At 42.3% G+C, this 17000-nt stretch overlaps 1 protein-coding gene across 1 annotated transcript in view; it reads right to left on the minus strand.

The window, feature by feature from the left end:
• Nucleotides 1-286: 286 nt before the first annotated feature.
• Nucleotides 287-17000, minus strand: part of ZNF740 (zinc finger protein 740) — a 76094-nt gene continuing 59380 nt past the window's right edge. Inside the window, exons 4-8 of the mRNA XM_069653336.1 lie at nt 16905-16991; nt 16481-16546; nt 15680-15803; nt 11187-11305; nt 287-10608 (exon numbers count right to left, since the gene is read on the minus strand). Of these exons, the coding sequence (XP_069509437.1) occupies nt 10519-10608; nt 11187-11305; nt 15680-15803; nt 16481-16546; nt 16905-16991 (486 nt within the window). The 3' untranslated portion in view covers nt 287-10518. The remainder of the gene's footprint in view (nt 10609-11186; nt 11306-15679; nt 15804-16480; nt 16547-16904; nt 16992-17000) is intronic.

Raw genomic sequence — 17000 nt, forward strand, 5'->3', positions numbered from 1 at the left:
CTTTCCAGCCATGTCTGCAAAGCTGTCAATCTGCAATCAGGAATGAGGGCAAGCAGAACAAGAACCATTCCTCAACTATAAAGGCACATTTAGAAAGCAACACATCTGAAGGCAGAGCATATTCAAAGGTGGTCAAGGGCACAGAAGGTGAGGGGCAGAAAAAGAACGGGCATGCAATTTCCCTGCATGAAGATCCCCTTTTCCAACAGTGAACCGCAGACTGCAATCCCTCAAAACGTCTCTGAAATATTCCCAGCATCAATACAACAAAATAAAAAGGCAGCAGTTCAGAAAAAACAGTTTACTTAAATATCACAAAAGGAAAGACAGCTTTGAAAATTTTGAAAAACAGGTTTAAAACATTTTTTAAATATCTGTTGTGTGACTACTTGTTAAGAACCAGAAAAACGCAATTCTAGTATTTTGAACCCCCATTCCTAATTCCCAGGCCACTCTTCCAACTCAACAAGGTCAAAAAGAAAAACTTTCTGGAAAACAAAAAAGTTATGAAGTTCACAGACTTTTCTTTAGAAACTTGTGAAGTGAGTAGAACATCCAGTTATGCACTGCAAGACTACCAGTTTCTTTCCCTATAAACAATCTGCATGCCTACATTTGCACAGTGCAGAGTTAGGATGAAGCTCATGCACAGATTGGAAGTAAAGGCTGCTTTCTTCTTGCTTAGGATCGCCTCATCTTCCATGATGTACCAAGAGCACAGATGAAAAACTGAATAAGATACTTCCAGCAATTCCACAAGATGTATTCCAATCAAACATGAGCAAGGGGTTACAGAATTTTAGGGACAAAAGCCTGCAGACACCAATCAGACATTTTTAATTTGAATTGACATACAAAAAGCAGTGTACCACTATTTTTGGGTGCAGATAGATATGTGGCACCTGAACATTAACACCATGTGTGAGAAGTGGTCTGATCTCAGAAGCAATGTTGGCACATACGTGGCTTTTCTCTGAACAGTTGTAAATGGTGCTCGCAATACGAAACACCACACTGCCACTTCCAGAGCATCCCTGTTTGAGTGCACCAGAAAAGAGGAATATTCAGTATAGTGTCATGAGCCAACTGTGGCATTAAAGAAGAATCAGATCTCTCTAAGATAGACAAAGATGGAACAGTTAGTTACTTGCAATCTTTCTAAAACACGGATCTTCATGAAATTCATAACATTGAATATCTCAGGATCCAAGGACAGGGAAAATAAGATGCAAAAACACCCTCTATCTGGCTTCGTTTTTTTATTTTAATCAATGCATCTCCAAAAGAAACACACAAGTATTCATTTACAGCCGCTTTCCAGCATCAACAGGGGAAAAAAGGAACTGGCAGGCCTGCATGTAAAGATGGTTATTAAAGACAGACAAGCTCCTATAGCACCACACCATGAACCACTTAACGCATTGCTGAGGAAGGATCATGGTGCCTTTTCTCCATCCCATTTGGAAGAACTAGATGCACAAGTACCTATTCCTTCTACGCAGTAGGATCTTCATTAATACTCACACATAATGCAACAGCTAGCCCATCTCTTTCCATCTGGATATAGGGAGACCAGGAAATTGGGTAAAAAAACGTTGCAACACAAATAAAAAAATACAGTTCATTCAAATCAATCTCAGAGAAGATTTGCCCTCCCTCAGACATGGACTGAAGACACCACAAGTAGCAAACCGGTTGAATGCATTCCGGTGGACATCGCTTTTAATTGTGTTATAGTATTCATGCAGTGTGGAAGCCAACTCCAAGGCTGTCGGTCTGTAATAGCTCATCCTGAAAAGGAGATCTAGTCTACACATCTGCCTTCATTGCAAATTTGAAGGCTCGTATCACACAGGTTCTATAAAAAGGTTTCCCATCGCTTCTACTTGAGTATCACCTGTTGCATGGAATAAAACCGGCAACAGAAAAAGGACCATCCATAGATCATATCATAAAAGGTCTCACCTAACATTCCCCTCAGATTACCATAATATCCCCATCTTCATGAGACCCATGAGCACCCTTCCCCAACTGCATGAACACTTCCACCATCAGCACTTCAATCGGGTTTTACGAAAAATGATTTGTTTAGTGGATCACTTGAGCATCGTCTATGCTTAAAACAAGGATTGCATTCACAGCTAAATGTTCCATAAGAAAACCTGTGCAAGCTTCGTTGGTACTCCTTGGGGAGGGCCATGTGAAACCCTGGTGTTTCTAAAGACTGTTTTTTCAAATCGAAAACAATAATGCATTGTTACAAGGTTCGGTTTCCTTCACCCAATAAGATTTTATAATCCAGACACTAAAACATTATGTGCAACTAATCCTGGTGGCTTATGCAAGTTGTACCTACAAAGTGACAAGTCTGACATAACCAGTGTTAATTGTGAAAATCCATCTCTTTGAACAAGTTTGTGCATCTGCAACCCAACAAATTCAGTGCTATTGATGATTGCCAAAGAACAACCTAGGAATGATCAGGACTGTAGTTGTCGAATGACAGTTGGTCAAAATTAGAACTACTACTGATAAAGACAACAGTCTCTCTGAAGGAAACTATATTAGAGTGTCAGCCTTCAAAAACAGAATATTGGAAGCAAAATCAAAGTATGTTATTCAGTTTACACATTAGGATTTCAATAGCACGTAGACATAAAAGACCTTTTTGTGCTGCACTGACAACATTGATGAGTCCTGATCAATCCATAGGAACATTTACTTGTAATGCATCATGCGTCTCATGAACATGCTTCCTGTTGTTCGAGATGAGGAACACTGTCATAGTAGTCATGTCAAACCAAGCTTAATGGATGCTTGTAATTTCAAAAGCATGGATTTATCGTCATTTTTCCTAGCAGAAAGGAGTAATAGTTTGCCTCACCCTGTTGGTCCCTTTGTTGCTTGCTATATATACACACACCCACAAATCTCCTGGACCTGCCAGCTTAGTATGGTACAGCTATAGAAAATAAAAATGTTCACTTTTGCCATGGAACATACTTTTTAAATATTGCAAGGGTGACATCGGGATCCTCTAAAACAGTGGTATTCAAAATGTGGTGCCACGGCCACATGTCCAGGAGGTCACACACCTAGTATGAAAAAGGCAGCATAGAGCACCATTGGTAGTGCCCATTGGAATGAAGGGTCTGAAGTATGAGGGGTCAGCAATTCCTTGCGTCTAACGAGGTGTAATTGTCAGTGTGAATGCTAGAGTCACAGAGCAATCCAGTGGGACTGAGAATATTACTACCAGAAATCTAATCCGTCGGTAAAAGGGATGGGAGGTGGGGGTGTATAAGAGTGTGGTAGGGCAGCACTATACTAACAGTACTCATATTTTAATAGATTGGGAAGGTTGAGGGGTGCCTTTTGTCTATCATGTGCGACAAACTGGCAGATAAAGACCTCTCCTGTAGATACAGCAGCCAGACGATAATTCACACACATGCATGTCAAGCGTCTGGAGTCTCACTTGACATGCATGTGTGCGATTTATGCCATTTGCATGGTCTTCAGGCACACACTGTGTTGAGTAGAGTGTATAGGAATCCTTGCGTTTATCAAATTCATGGACCACTTCCTAATTCACACAGGGAAATGGCTCCTGTGTTCTAAATGTGTGGCTTAATTGCATTAATTCAGTACTGGCACACACTATCCGGATTTTCGGTCAGTAGTCTCGGGTATTGACCTGAATTTAGCAATCCCAGAGACCACTCATCAGCAACAGGCTATGCATCCCCGCATAGGCGCAGCTCACTCTCCTTTCTCCCACACTTGCACCAGACCATGGTCTAGTCTGTCGCTGCAGCCTCAATGGGGCTCCATGCCTGCTCTTCTCTTCACCCACTGCCCTCCTTGGAACACCGTATTGGCCACACACCTCTTTGCTTTTTACCCAATTTTATTTAAAAGTGTGCTCTAAAATGCAGCATTTGAACCCATTATTTAAAAAATGCCCCGGGGGGAGAACCCCTATTGATTTGGTGCTGGGTTGAGCGTCGTTATGGCTTATCTGGGGGAAATCTTTACGACCCCTCACTTAAAAAAATCCATCAGCCGTCACTGGCCCTGGGACTGGCTGGGGGCAGGGTGGAGGAAGCCCAGGAACTGTGGTAAGAGCAGGGTGGGGGGCATCAATTGTGGTGGGGAGAGCCCAGTAAATTTGGGGGAGCAGGGGAGAGCCCAGGGTCGGTGGTGGGGTGCGGAGCCCAGGGACTGGGCTAGGAGTGGGATGAGGGAGTCCAGAGACTGCGATGAGAGCAGGTGGGAGAGCCCAGGGACTATACTGGGAGTAGGGTGTGGCAACGGTGCACAATAGTTCATAGCCATTAAGACTTAAATGGGGGGGTTGGAAAGGCAGCCTGCCCACATTTTGCTGGGTGAGGGAGGGTGTTCCAAAAGCTTTGAAGACCACTGCTCTAAAACGATTGAAATTGTTCTGAGGGGCCTCCCCACTGTCCTACGACATGCAGTCAGGTGGGGTCGCTATACCACAAGTGGTGGCACTGTCCAAAGACAATTCACTGGGACAAACTTTTGAGCTGGTAACAGGGAACAGCTTGAGCTAGACCCGCTCCAGATGTTACTGGACCAGCTCAGGACAGGGAGGAATACAGATTTTTCAGGAGGTGGGAGGCCATGTTTAGAGGGGTAGACTGGTGATTGCCTAAACATGGAAGGATGAGGGGGGGTCCCAATGAAAGCGTGGAAGATGAAATTACAGGACATTTAAACAGCAGTGCTCAACGACCATCTGGTGTCCTTCCAGGAGGAATGGGGATCTCTAATAGCAAGGTGAGTGGTGTGATGTCTGATGCCACTCTAAGGGAGGACAGATTATCTTGACCCTGGTAGAGCGGGGGGCGTGTGGGGGAGGTGTAGGCCCACAACAGCATACGGATGACTGCAATTGTGCGTTTGTGTGTGGGTGGGAGGGAGGGGTGAGGATCAGCATCCCACTGGCAACCACTGTCTTAGATCATGACAGTTGGAGGGTATGGACCGGTTGGCCAATCTACTAGTCTACTGGCAGCGAGGGAGAAAATGCAACTATGCAATATTGTATGCTGTAGAAACTACCCTGTTATAACTATTCGTTCGGTGCCTAAACTAGAAAGGTCAACCTGTCTAGCGCCATTAGAGGGAGGTGGGTTGTAAGGGAAGAGAAATTAGAATTTGTAATGTTGTATTTGTATTATGGTGGTTTTAAGAAGAAAAATACAAATTTAAGTTTAAAAAGAAAATGTATATATACACATCTTTTGGGGTAACCAAAGTAGAACTATGTCTTGCATCTTATCTTAAGTGGATTATCGGTTAAAATCAGTTTCACTTACAGGCACTGCAAGCTGTGGGTTTATGCCTGGTCAATAGATTCTGAAGCCTGCTTATGGAAATATGTCAGTGTGTCAAATATGATTGCAAACTGTTATCCAGGGTAGCTTTCTCCATCCACCTCAATCCGAACAGTGGTCTGCAACCTTTGGTTCTCCTGATGTTTTGAATTACAACGCACATTATACCACACCAATAACAATGCTGAATAGGGCTGATGGGCGTTGTAGTCCAAAAAATGTGGAGCCAAAGGCTGCAGTCCCCTGGAATAGAGCAAGACAAAAAAAGTCCAGAAGCTTGTGCCGAGCATTCCAGTGTAGACAATTATTATGATGCTCTAGCCCAGCAGACAGTATTGGACTACAAAAAAACTAAAGGGTTATAAAAGTTAAAAAAATAAAACACTGCCTAGAACGGTACTTGCACTATAAAAAGGTTCTGGCTAAATCTTTGAGGAAGAGCTGGCTTCTACAAGAGGATCAACAAAGAGGTTCCTTTGAAGAAGAATTATAATTTCAAGTTACATGGGCAGGTGAATGTTCAAGTGCTCATAAACCCTCAGGGCACATCACAGAGATATTAGACGGTACAGAGTTGTTCAATGTTAACAATAGACTGACACAGAGATAACCTCAGTTAAGTCTCTGTTCGGGTCTTAGGGCTCAAAAGGCCAATCTTCTCTATTTCAGGCACAATGTGAAATCCCCTCAGTCCCCATGAGAAATGCGTAGACCTTAGGGTGAAATCGAATCCAGACAAACTGACAGGCATCACATGGCTGGAGCCAGTTGTGGGGGGGGATCATAGAGTTGGACGTTGGGCCCCTTGTGTCCTTTGTCCACAGAACCCACAAGTCTCAACAATGAACTGTTCCTGAACAAAGAGTTTCAACATCAGACTGTCGGGGCAACAAGAGGGACTGTCATTCTTGTGTTCTGATAATGCTATGGTGCAACCACACCATGGCCAAATAGCATCATGGTTAAATCATAAAACCTGAAGAGGCTGTGGCTAGTAGATCGCAGCAGGTGCCAAGGATTGCAATTAATCCCTTATGGACCAGATAAGGCTGTGACTGAACACTTAACTGGAAAGCCATGGCTCGAAGGTAGTTCCCAGCTTGGACCTTTGCCTCATTCCCTCAAACTGATAATGGCTAAAATAAAAAGTATGACATTTTAGAGTGGCATAGAAATCAAGGAGACATTCAATGCAGACAACATTGCAGTGTTCCCTAGATTTAGCGCCACAACTATAGGAAGCACACTTTAATGGACCTACAATAATGGAGTGCTGGGGAGCCACACAAGGGGGAAAAAAGTGGCAAGCAAATACCAGCATACCGGGTTAGGTTAGGAGGCAATAAAAGAAGTTGCGACAACTAACCAAACAAAAAAATATCACAATATTAAATACATTGAGAAAGCTTTAGACAGTGTACAGGGATCACTGCATCAAAGAGCCGAAGAAATCATCTTAACTATCGCAATGGTGCATGGAGGGATACTAGAGCAGTTTCTACATATTAAAGATGACGGACCATTTTTGACACATTTCACATGCATGCTTGCTACCTTGTTTTTTCTTAATCCCAATTAGATATTGAAAACTGAATTAGTATGTTTTTGTGAGTAAAATTTATAACGGTTTTCTCTATTATGATTTGGCAAAAAAGGGTTGTCATATGCCCAACTGTTCGAATGCTCTCAAAACCGTCAGGCATGGCTAGTGGACACAAATACATTTCACACCATTACAAACGATCATTGAAGTACAAAAATTGATCTTGATTGGTCTTGTGGTCCTCTCCTGTGAAATTCAATGGTCGTCCCCTATAGATGTAGCATAGTTTTCACCATACATACATGGGGCTGAAAACTATGAATGGCCAATCAGATCTGTAATTGGCTGTTTTGGCCTTTTAGGTCATACAGCCATTTTTGTAATCAAAGCTGGTAATTGATTTTCAATATGAGACAAAGTCATAATTTAGATTAGGGAACAGCACCAGCAGAGAAAAAAAAGGCATCTGGCTAGAGGCAGTGTTATCTAGCCAGCCGTAATTGCATCAGAAAACAATGCTAAGTGGCTCAGCGCATGTCACAGTGACATGCAACATGACAGCAATCTAAAACTTAAATAATCAGACTAAAAACACATAGCTTTACAGATCTTGAGATTAGATAATGTTTGGTCTAAAATTCCCCATACGTAAGTCTGAAATGCAATCAAAATGCACCATCTGAAAGAAGTATCGATTTAAAGTCGATTTAAACCCCTTCCTTAACCTTCGGATTTTTATGTACACAAAAGCAAGAGGAAGAGGAAGATTCTGTAAAAATGTCCCAGGCTTTGAAAGTAGTCTTCCATTTCAACACACTATTGCTAATGAAATCATACACCAGTCTATTTTGCCAGTGTGTCATAGTCCACGCTTGCCTACATGCAGCGTCATGACCAGTGAAAAGCATGTCATGCACACAAAAAATAAAGGTTTGCAGTTTTTAAGGTTAAAAGGGTTACAAGTTATGAGATTGGCAGAGGAAACTACATGGTGCAAAACATGTTTATACTGATTGTACAAAGGGGCAAACTTCACTTTAACATGAAGAAATACTGACAAAATACTTTAAAATGCTAATGAAATAAAAGATGTGTGCATTATCAAAATACTTAAGCTTGGTATCTATGGTATAACTGCGCTTTAGACATATTATCCAGCATCAGGCAAAGAAAAGATTTGTGGACTATTAACATTGCTCAAAAGAGAACATTTACAGAACCTCGACTATTTAACTTCAGTTGGTTGGTTTTAGGGCTACAACACCAGAGACATGGGTTGAGAATGTAAGTGTTCTCTAAAGTTCCACTATTGCCCCAAGTCTAGAGTATTCACCCTCCCTCAGATGATCGTATGTATGTGGGGAGTTTACATTCTGCATATCCCTTAAAAAGATTTTTTTTAAAGAATCTCCTTTGCCAGTACCATTTCTTTTCCATGCAACTTTGCGGACACAAAGTATACTTGATGTTGCCTTATGAGAAATGCACTTTTTTTCCCCTCACTATTCAAAGAAATCAGCTATAGACTGGTACCCAGAAAGAATAGACTTGTCTGTGCTTCTGACATTGGGCTTCTTTTACCACGTGTATACTGTTCCTGGCAGTAATGTAAGACTGAGACACAATGTTCCAGGATGTATCTTGTTAACAGGACAAAGTGTATAAACCATTTACTATAAAATCCCCTGGCCGAATGTCGGGCGTGAACGTTTTGGCATTACTTAGGAGCAGGAAGGCCACTTGCTGCCGTGCCAAATACCGACTCTCAAAACCAGGAATCCCAAACAGGAGGCCGAATATAGCCTTGGACTGCTTTCCATCGTACAGGTGGAACAGGAAATTATGTAGGTAGCACAGAGGGTCAAAGTAAGAGGGGGGGAGCCACAGGCACGTTAATAACTGTGCTCACATATATAGCCCTCGCTGCTGAGTTAATCAACCCCCCCTTCAATGGCATAACTAAAGAATCAAAGTAACTAGGCCATAAGGACCTCTTCTAGCCCCCTAACCATTTCATATCTAGTCTTGTTTACATTAAAAAAACACTACGTTTGTATGTTGTAATTCAATACAAATGTCCAAATACTGCCATCTAAAAAAATAAAATCCCAGATTTTTTATTTTGGTTTACACAGGCAGTTTTAGAGCAGATACAATTTCATGGTAACAGAATGAAGGGCACATAATAATCTGCCATCTTTTGTCCATCGTGATTGCAGGGAAATAGTGATGTAGAATAAAAATCAGGGGCCATGTGGGCTTCAAATAATGGGAAATGCCAAAAGCACGGCAAAGGCCTAGGCCACACATGTACAGTGTTTGAATTACTTGTGGTTCATACTGCATAGCAAAGGTATTATTCAGATAGTATACTGCCGTGGCCAATGTTAATACTACATACAAATGAAGGGGCTGTGTAGGTTTATGGGCACGCTTTGACTAACGCAAGGTTATATTTGATAAATGAGACTAAAACGTTAAAAAACATATTTCTGACTTAGTGGCTAAAAGAATGCAAGTAGGACAATATAAAAACTTTTGAAAGAAAGGACTCTACCTCCACTGATGTCTAACGGAAGCTTGCTTTTGAAAACTATGTTCATTTGGAGATCACTGCTTGTGCTGACCAGGGGCATGATGTATTTGTCATTATTAAAAGATTCACTGTGTGGATGTAGTTTGCAGCAGAGGTGAGCAACCTATTTACAAAATGCTGCTGTGAAATGTAGCCTTTGAATTTCCACTATATACTGGTCATCTTGGCTTTACCGAAAGAAGCTGGAATGATCAAAACATCTGTTGAGTTGTATGGTTAATACCATTGTGATGAAACTATTCACAGCAGCATGGAATGCCAAATCAAGCAACAATGAGAACTATTGCAAGAACCACCAAGAGAGGTCTTCGTGTTCAGTACATTACGAAATTCAAAATATCCAGTCTCCACACTATCCTGGAAGAGGTAATGCTCCTTTGCATCATTATTTCATTGTATAGCTACTTATACATAACTGACCTTTTTGTTGTATGCAAGTCCGGCTGGTCCTCCCAAATGAACAGTGCCTTGGTTGAACCAAAATGTTCTTTAGCACAATTGGGAGGACGAGGGTAAAGGCTTCATAATTCCAGCCCATTTGAATGGGTGCAGCACCACCAGAACTCATTGTTCATAATCTGACAGCATTATGTTCAGGCTCCGCATAAGTCCCCAGTCTTAATAAACACGTTTAGTCCGGCTCTCCAGGTAGTCTTGTGACACATTCAATGGCTGATCTGCATGTTCCCATTACCTAGGCCTAGAAGCAGAAGTTGCCCCTCAAATGTCCATTCCAAGAAAGTCCACACGATACCTACTAGTAAAAGAAACCCAGCAACGGAGCTGGCCCTAATGAGCAGTTTGCACTGCTCCTAAGTACATCCAAGTCTGCAGTGTATTTACAGAGCAGTGACACCTTGGTCATTGGCTGCTGCTATATGTTCAGTCCCACCTTGCCCTCTCCCCCCCCCATTTCACTTCAGGGTGGAGGGGTGGGGGGGGGGGGAGTGATGACCAGGGTAACCAGAAACAGCCAGGATACACCGCAGGTCACCAGTCTTCATCAACGCCCATTCCTACAGCAGGAACGTCCCTTCAGGGGCCTTCACTTGGCATCCTTGGCACATTCTTTTATGTCTCAGCAGTCTGTCCGTCCTGGAGAAAGACTGGAGTGCACATGCATAGCAAAGGGAAGATGAGGGTCAAAGAACGGAAAAGTAAACAGATAAGTGATGTGAAAAGGGGAGTCAGAACAGAACACAACAATGGAGCAAAAGAAGCGGAGAGGGACAAATTGAAAATGGTATTGAAGAGAAAGTTGAGGGAAGGACACATGGAACGAGTGATCAAAAACAGAGGGGTCAGAAAACAGCGTGTTGGAAAACAAAGCAGGAGGAAAAAAATGGTGGAGGAAGGGCACATTGACGAAAAAACAGAGCAGGGACAAATACAGGATGGATTCAAAAACAGAAGTGAGAATAAAGGGAAAATGGCCAGCCGAGAAAAGAAAGGAGTTGGAACAAAAGAAGAGAGATTATGGAAAAGGATTGCGAGGAATGGAATAAATGAGAATAAAAAAGGAAAAATAAATCAATACGCAGGAGAACGTTTAAAGAAAAAATAAAAGGAGAGAAGGGAGTGTGAGTAAACTGTTCCATTACCTCACACCGTAAAACAACATTCACATTTGCCATGACTCTTTTCCAGTTAGAAGGATAGAAGTATTATCCTGCTCTGAACAAACCTGATGGCAGCGTTCACACTGGTAAGGCTTCTCTCCGCTGTGCACCCTCTTGTGCCTGTCTAGGTGATACCTCTGAATAAACCGCATGCTGCACACATCACACTCAAACGGTTTCTCACCTGCAAGGGAAAATAAACAGTTTCACACGAGGCCATTGAAGAGATTACCTCTTATGAACAGTACAACTTTCAATCGATGTATGTGGCTAGGTCAAACCACGTGAGTCAGCACAAACATTCCAGTCAGTAATTAACTCCTTCTCAAAGATGCATGTTCTGTAGACCACATAAGATGAAAATCCCCACCCCTACCGTGCTCCGCTTGACTGCATTAACAGTGCAGATCAAAGTTAACCTCCTAATCTGGACTCAAACTACTGCGCCCCTCTCCCCCGTGACCATTACAATCCTCCTTAAACAGTACCACTAATTTCGGGCCCAAAGTGAGGAAAGTTGCTGCATTAACAGTCTATTAAGTACGCCAATAAGTCACTCACTGCAAGAGCTGCCAAAGCTTGTCGTTCAACCATTCGGTTATATTAAAAGAATCTTCCAAATTCCAGGTTGGTACTGCAGGTGCATACCACTTTAAGAACTACAGAAATGGCCACATATGTTGGCTTTCGTATAGTAAAAAGGTTTTCAGTATGAACATCGCATGCCAAAGTACTACGATTGTTCAGGTATTGCTGCAATATGCTTAAGAGCTGGTGTCTTAGCAAGTATGCCACCTATATGAAAAGATACTCCCAGCAAAGCAAGATCCTGCTGTTCTAAGGAGCCTGGGGTAGTCGCATAAAAGTTACTCACCCCAGTGACAACTGTACAGTCCAAAGTCCACTTTCCTCGGTACGGTTGGGATGTCCCACAGAACGGGACTTGCAGCATAGCAACCCATTCTAGATTTTCTCATCAGGTTCCTTAACAGGTGCAGTCACGCACCTGTGGGGCAACTTCCTTGGGTATCCTACCGAACCATCACCAGTTGGAACCATCACCAGTTGCTACAAGGATCAAATTCCTCTGCATCACCATGAGGCTATCTGGGGCCGGAGACCACCCTATCTACAACTGGCTCTCACCAAATACTCTCCCTCCAGATCTTTACATCGACTCTTGGCCATGGGGGTGTGCTTTGTGTGGCGTGCAGTGTGAGTGGTTGAGCCGCTGGGTGTTGTGTCTGCAGCAGATGTAGTCGGGGGCTCGCACGCAAGAAACAGTCTGGTCCCGATCGCTCTCAGCGTCACATAGGATGCCTACGCGGCCATCACTGGACCCTCCCTCCACGACCATAACGGAGTCGGCCTGCATGGTGTGATGGGCCCAGTGCTTTGTCTTATGGTCCTTTAATGTCTTGGGTCAAAATAGCTTGCACAACTTGCAATGTTTTTCAGGGTGGTCCTTTGGGAGACAGAGGATACACACCTTGTGCGAGTCCCTCCAGGGAAACTTCCTGTTACAGGAAGGGCAACATTTAAAGGGTGTGCTTTCCAGAATACAGAAAGGTGGCAGCCCGGCGACGGAAAAGGAAGAATAGGGAAATGGGCATTCTCTAAGGAAAGAAAGTTATGACCTCCCCCACTCTCCCTACTGTGAAGGGACGAGGCCCATTGAGACCTAGGTGGGGCGCAGTCAAAGTTCTGAGATGGTACAAGTCATCGTCAACTATGAATCCGTCCTTGAAAACGTCGCTGAATATCTAGTGGTGGGATGGCCGTCAAAAGGCATGAAAGTCTTCTAAATTTAAGCTTGTATAATTAAAAGACGTGAGCCAGAAGGTAGGACCTCAGCAACTCGCATTCGACTAGGATGGTGGAAAAATACAATATGAGGTACCTCGACGCGTTAATCATAATGGGTACAGTGGACGTTACTGACACGCCCAGTCGACATCCCTTTGAGTTTCAAAAACAATGTAATACTCTGCGACTACCACTAGATGTCACCCTATGCATAGCATGTGATCTAAGCAGATCCATAAGCCTCAGAGAGAATTATAAGTCCCGACTGATCAGCACCCAGCTCAAACCGGTTAACCTAGGAGCGTGAAATTTGGAAGGTACACTGATTTCATGATGTAGACACCCACTGAGGATTTTGGGAAATTCCATCCCATAGGGCATGAAAAGGGGGGAGGGGCGTTTTCATTTTTTATGAGCACACTTACAAAAGTAAAAATTGCTATTTACATTCTTCAAAATGTGTTTGACCATTTTCTGAAAATCCAGTTAAAGGGGGTAATTTTCTTTTTAAAGGATACATCTCACAAACCAAAGATGTTAGGAAAGTAAAAATTCACCACATTTTAAATCTTCATTATAAAGTATGTTTCTGAACGGCTTCTTAAAATTGGTTACAGATTATCCTGCATTTGAGAGCAAAATTTATCATCCCTTCTGACCTAGGCACAGTCGTCAATTCCCAAGCAGACCACACATACAAAATGTACCCAGACAAAAAAAAAAAAACTCAAATGGATAAATCTACAGAATGGTTATGTGAGCGTGCCATTTTAACATCAAAGAACAGCATGGCTGCCGTCATCAATAAGATGCTTATTAATTCTTTCAGGGGAGTCAAAATGGAGTCCAAATATGTAAACTCAGTTGTTCAAAGTGATGACACAGTCCACAGCCCCATTGAGTTCTTGTACACTTTTACTCAAATAGTTTTTTTGTAGGTTGCAGATACCAATTAAGTAATTTTTAGTTTTGTGTGTGTCTCATTGTTTGTAATTACAACACGAAAAAAAAACTCATGTCACTTTTGAAAACAATTGTACCAAATCCCAAAATCCGCAAAGCTGCAGTTAACAGCTAGTATATATTTTGTTTAGAGGTGGGATTTAATGCCTAGGGAGATTCATATAGGCAAGGATATTTCGTATTGGTGATTGATGTTTGGATATAGATAGCATTGTAGTCATTTCCAGGGCAAAGCTGGAGACCAACTTTGTCTGTGGGCCAATTGATTTGAAAACATTTGAATTTTGAAAACCACTGTCCATTTATTGTCCAGAATTGTAGGGTGGGACTGTACAGTGGAAAATTAGATCAGGGATGCCACACTAACAGAATCCATGAATAAAATCAATATCTTCCAACAGTGTTTACATAAATGAGGTTAACGCTAGTAATCTTTCAGTGTCTTTAATACAATGTTATGTTAAAGGTACTTGTATAGCGCACCGTCACCAACGGAATTGGTCCCCAGTCGCTCTGGCGGATCTGTAAACAGGAAGGACGGGTAGGGTTAGTCAAGAGGAGGGGAGAAGGAGAGTGGGAGAAGTGGTGTGCTGTTGGCAGCTTCAGCTCGCTATACACCAAGTGCTGGGCTTTGGTGCTAGTGTCGGATTGGGCGAGGCCTCGAGTGCTGTGGGTGAAGTTTATGTGTTGTTGATGTGGTGTGGTAAAGTGCGTGCGGATTGCTGGGAGAGAGATGGGTGTGTGGGTTTAAGTATGCAGAAGATTAAGGGTTGGGTTAGTGGGGTCTGTATCCTGATTCATGTACTTATGGTTCCGTTAGAGTTGTATACCTGTGGGTTGTTGGTTGCTGGTTCCTCGGTCGTGCTGCGCTGATCCAGCTGTATCATAGTGAGTATTGTTTGGATTGGTAGGTGCATCTCGTCCTAATCTTCAAGTGTGGGACTGGATAGGTAATATCTATTCTCAGGTTATCTAGTATGACACTAGTCGGTTGAGGCTTTGAACGGTTCAGGGTTGGAGTCGTGTTGATGTGGTGTCCTAGTGCATCAGTCCTGGCAAGTCTGTGTATTCAGTCGTTTGTTTCCTTCTGTCCTGACTGGTTCTTTGGTTTCCGTGGGTGAACATCTTTGGGGCTATTGTTTAGTTGTAGTTTTTTGTGGTGGGGCATTGTGCTTCCAAAGCAGGTTCATGTACATCAAGCCACAAACAATGTTCACCTTAAAACAAATGGCTTGCTTTTGCTTCTGACTGGAGAAGCATTTTTTATAGCCATTTAAAGATTTTGAAATGGTAAGAAATTAATTTTTCAGTCTCTCCGTTGTGTGACTTTCCACAGACATTGATCTAAAAGGCGTGCTTGAAAACCAGGAGGAGCTAAGCAAGAGACCCTCATTTCTGCTTGTTTACGGCTTTCTTTTTTTTACACAAATAATAAATATGATTCCCGTCTGCATTTAAGTGTACAAATCAGTAAAAATAAAAACTGGGAGGCTTAATTATGAAGCACAATCGCTGCACTTTGAAAGCAGTTTTACATTCAACGACTCCTGCATGATGAGACAAGTTATGTACATTTTATGCAGGAATACAAACACCCATTTTTACTGAATGGTGGGATAGTGTCCATGTGAATCTCGATGTAGCCAGGTTAGAGATTATTTCACAATGGGCTTTTTCAGCCTTTGAATTTTCATTGACAGCAATGGTAAAGTAGGAAAAACCATTTACAACACAACATGTAGGGATGCATTTATTTGCCACAGATGCAATCGGAACGTATCAAGCCTACCTGTGTGGATAAAGAGGTGCCTCTTCAAATGGTAGCTGCTCCTAAAAGCACCATAACAATGCTCACAAATAAAATTCTTAGGTATGTTCAACTGAAAAGTCCCATCTTCTTCAACCAACAGCACCTGCAATTTGGACAAAGGGCAACAACTCTGAAAATAGATCCCACGAGGTAATAGAACTGATCTTGGTACAAAAAAGGAAATGAAGACAACCAGAAAGGCCACCTTCAACCATAGCTACTTACAAGTCAACACTGAACTTGACCTTGAAGAACCTGCTCTACTATAGCCCTTCCAATGTCACGTTCTATCAAACACTGCTCCAGGCATCCAATATCCATTGAATTTATTGACGGGGCAGATGTAGAACACATACCCACAACTGAATCCCATTAGCCTAAATGGCCCAGGAGATGGTTTACTTTTCGATAAAAGTTTTAAAAACGCACACTCAAAGAGCATGTTTTCCTTTGAAACCCTCACAATGGTAGCCCCCTACAGATTACTGAAGACCATTTTACTGTACAAGATCAGGCAGCTAATCAAAAACAGAATGAAAGTAAACATCAGAAGTAACAGTAATGTAGGATTCCATATCCTGCTTCAACCGATACCACTTTTAAAGATGAGTGGAATCCGCAATACAGTAGCAAAGAGGCTCAACTGATGCTCGAAGTTCTATCTTTTTAGTCACTTATACACAGGAAATTGAGGATTACAAAAACTAATACAAAGGTTTTAAAGGTAGTATAGTCACTGAAGCAAAAATACTGCAAAATAAAAATAACGGCTTTACTCACTCTACTTTCAGGGTTGAAATATTCCAGATTTTCAAAATCTTTGCAGACACCTTGCTCACAGAATTCCTGTTGATTAAATGCTCTACCAGTTACCCGCTTTTATTCAAAATGTTCAGATGCAATGCAACGTGCACTCAATTTTCCTGGAGGGATTGCCTCCAGTGAGGAAGGCACGGCTGTAACCAGAGAAATATAGGTCTTACCCTTTTCACGGAGGGAACACATTAACACCCACCACCTCTCCATTGGTGTAAAATATAAAGAAAACTAGCATTCCTATTCCTATGGTCAAGATGTTTTTTTAAAGGACAACTGATGCTGAAGTAGAGCTCTGTTGCCCCAATATACACACTATGCACCTGGGAGCAGAGGGAGAATCGATTCCAAATGAATTATGCAAACCCACTGTAGTACGATTACCTGCCTTTTTATGGCTCTTTTTCTGCAGGGGAATTGGAGATTTCGGCTCCTCCTTCAAATCCTCTACTTTCTCTGCTTCTTTGGTAAGACTCTGCAAACA

The sequence above is a fragment of the Ambystoma mexicanum genome, chromosome 3q, assembly GCF_040938575.1.
Source record: "Ambystoma mexicanum isolate Mex_15411 chromosome 3q, UKY_AmexF1_1, whole genome shotgun sequence".
NCBI classification, from domain to species: domain Eukaryota; kingdom Metazoa; phylum Chordata; class Amphibia; order Caudata; family Ambystomatidae; genus Ambystoma; species Ambystoma mexicanum.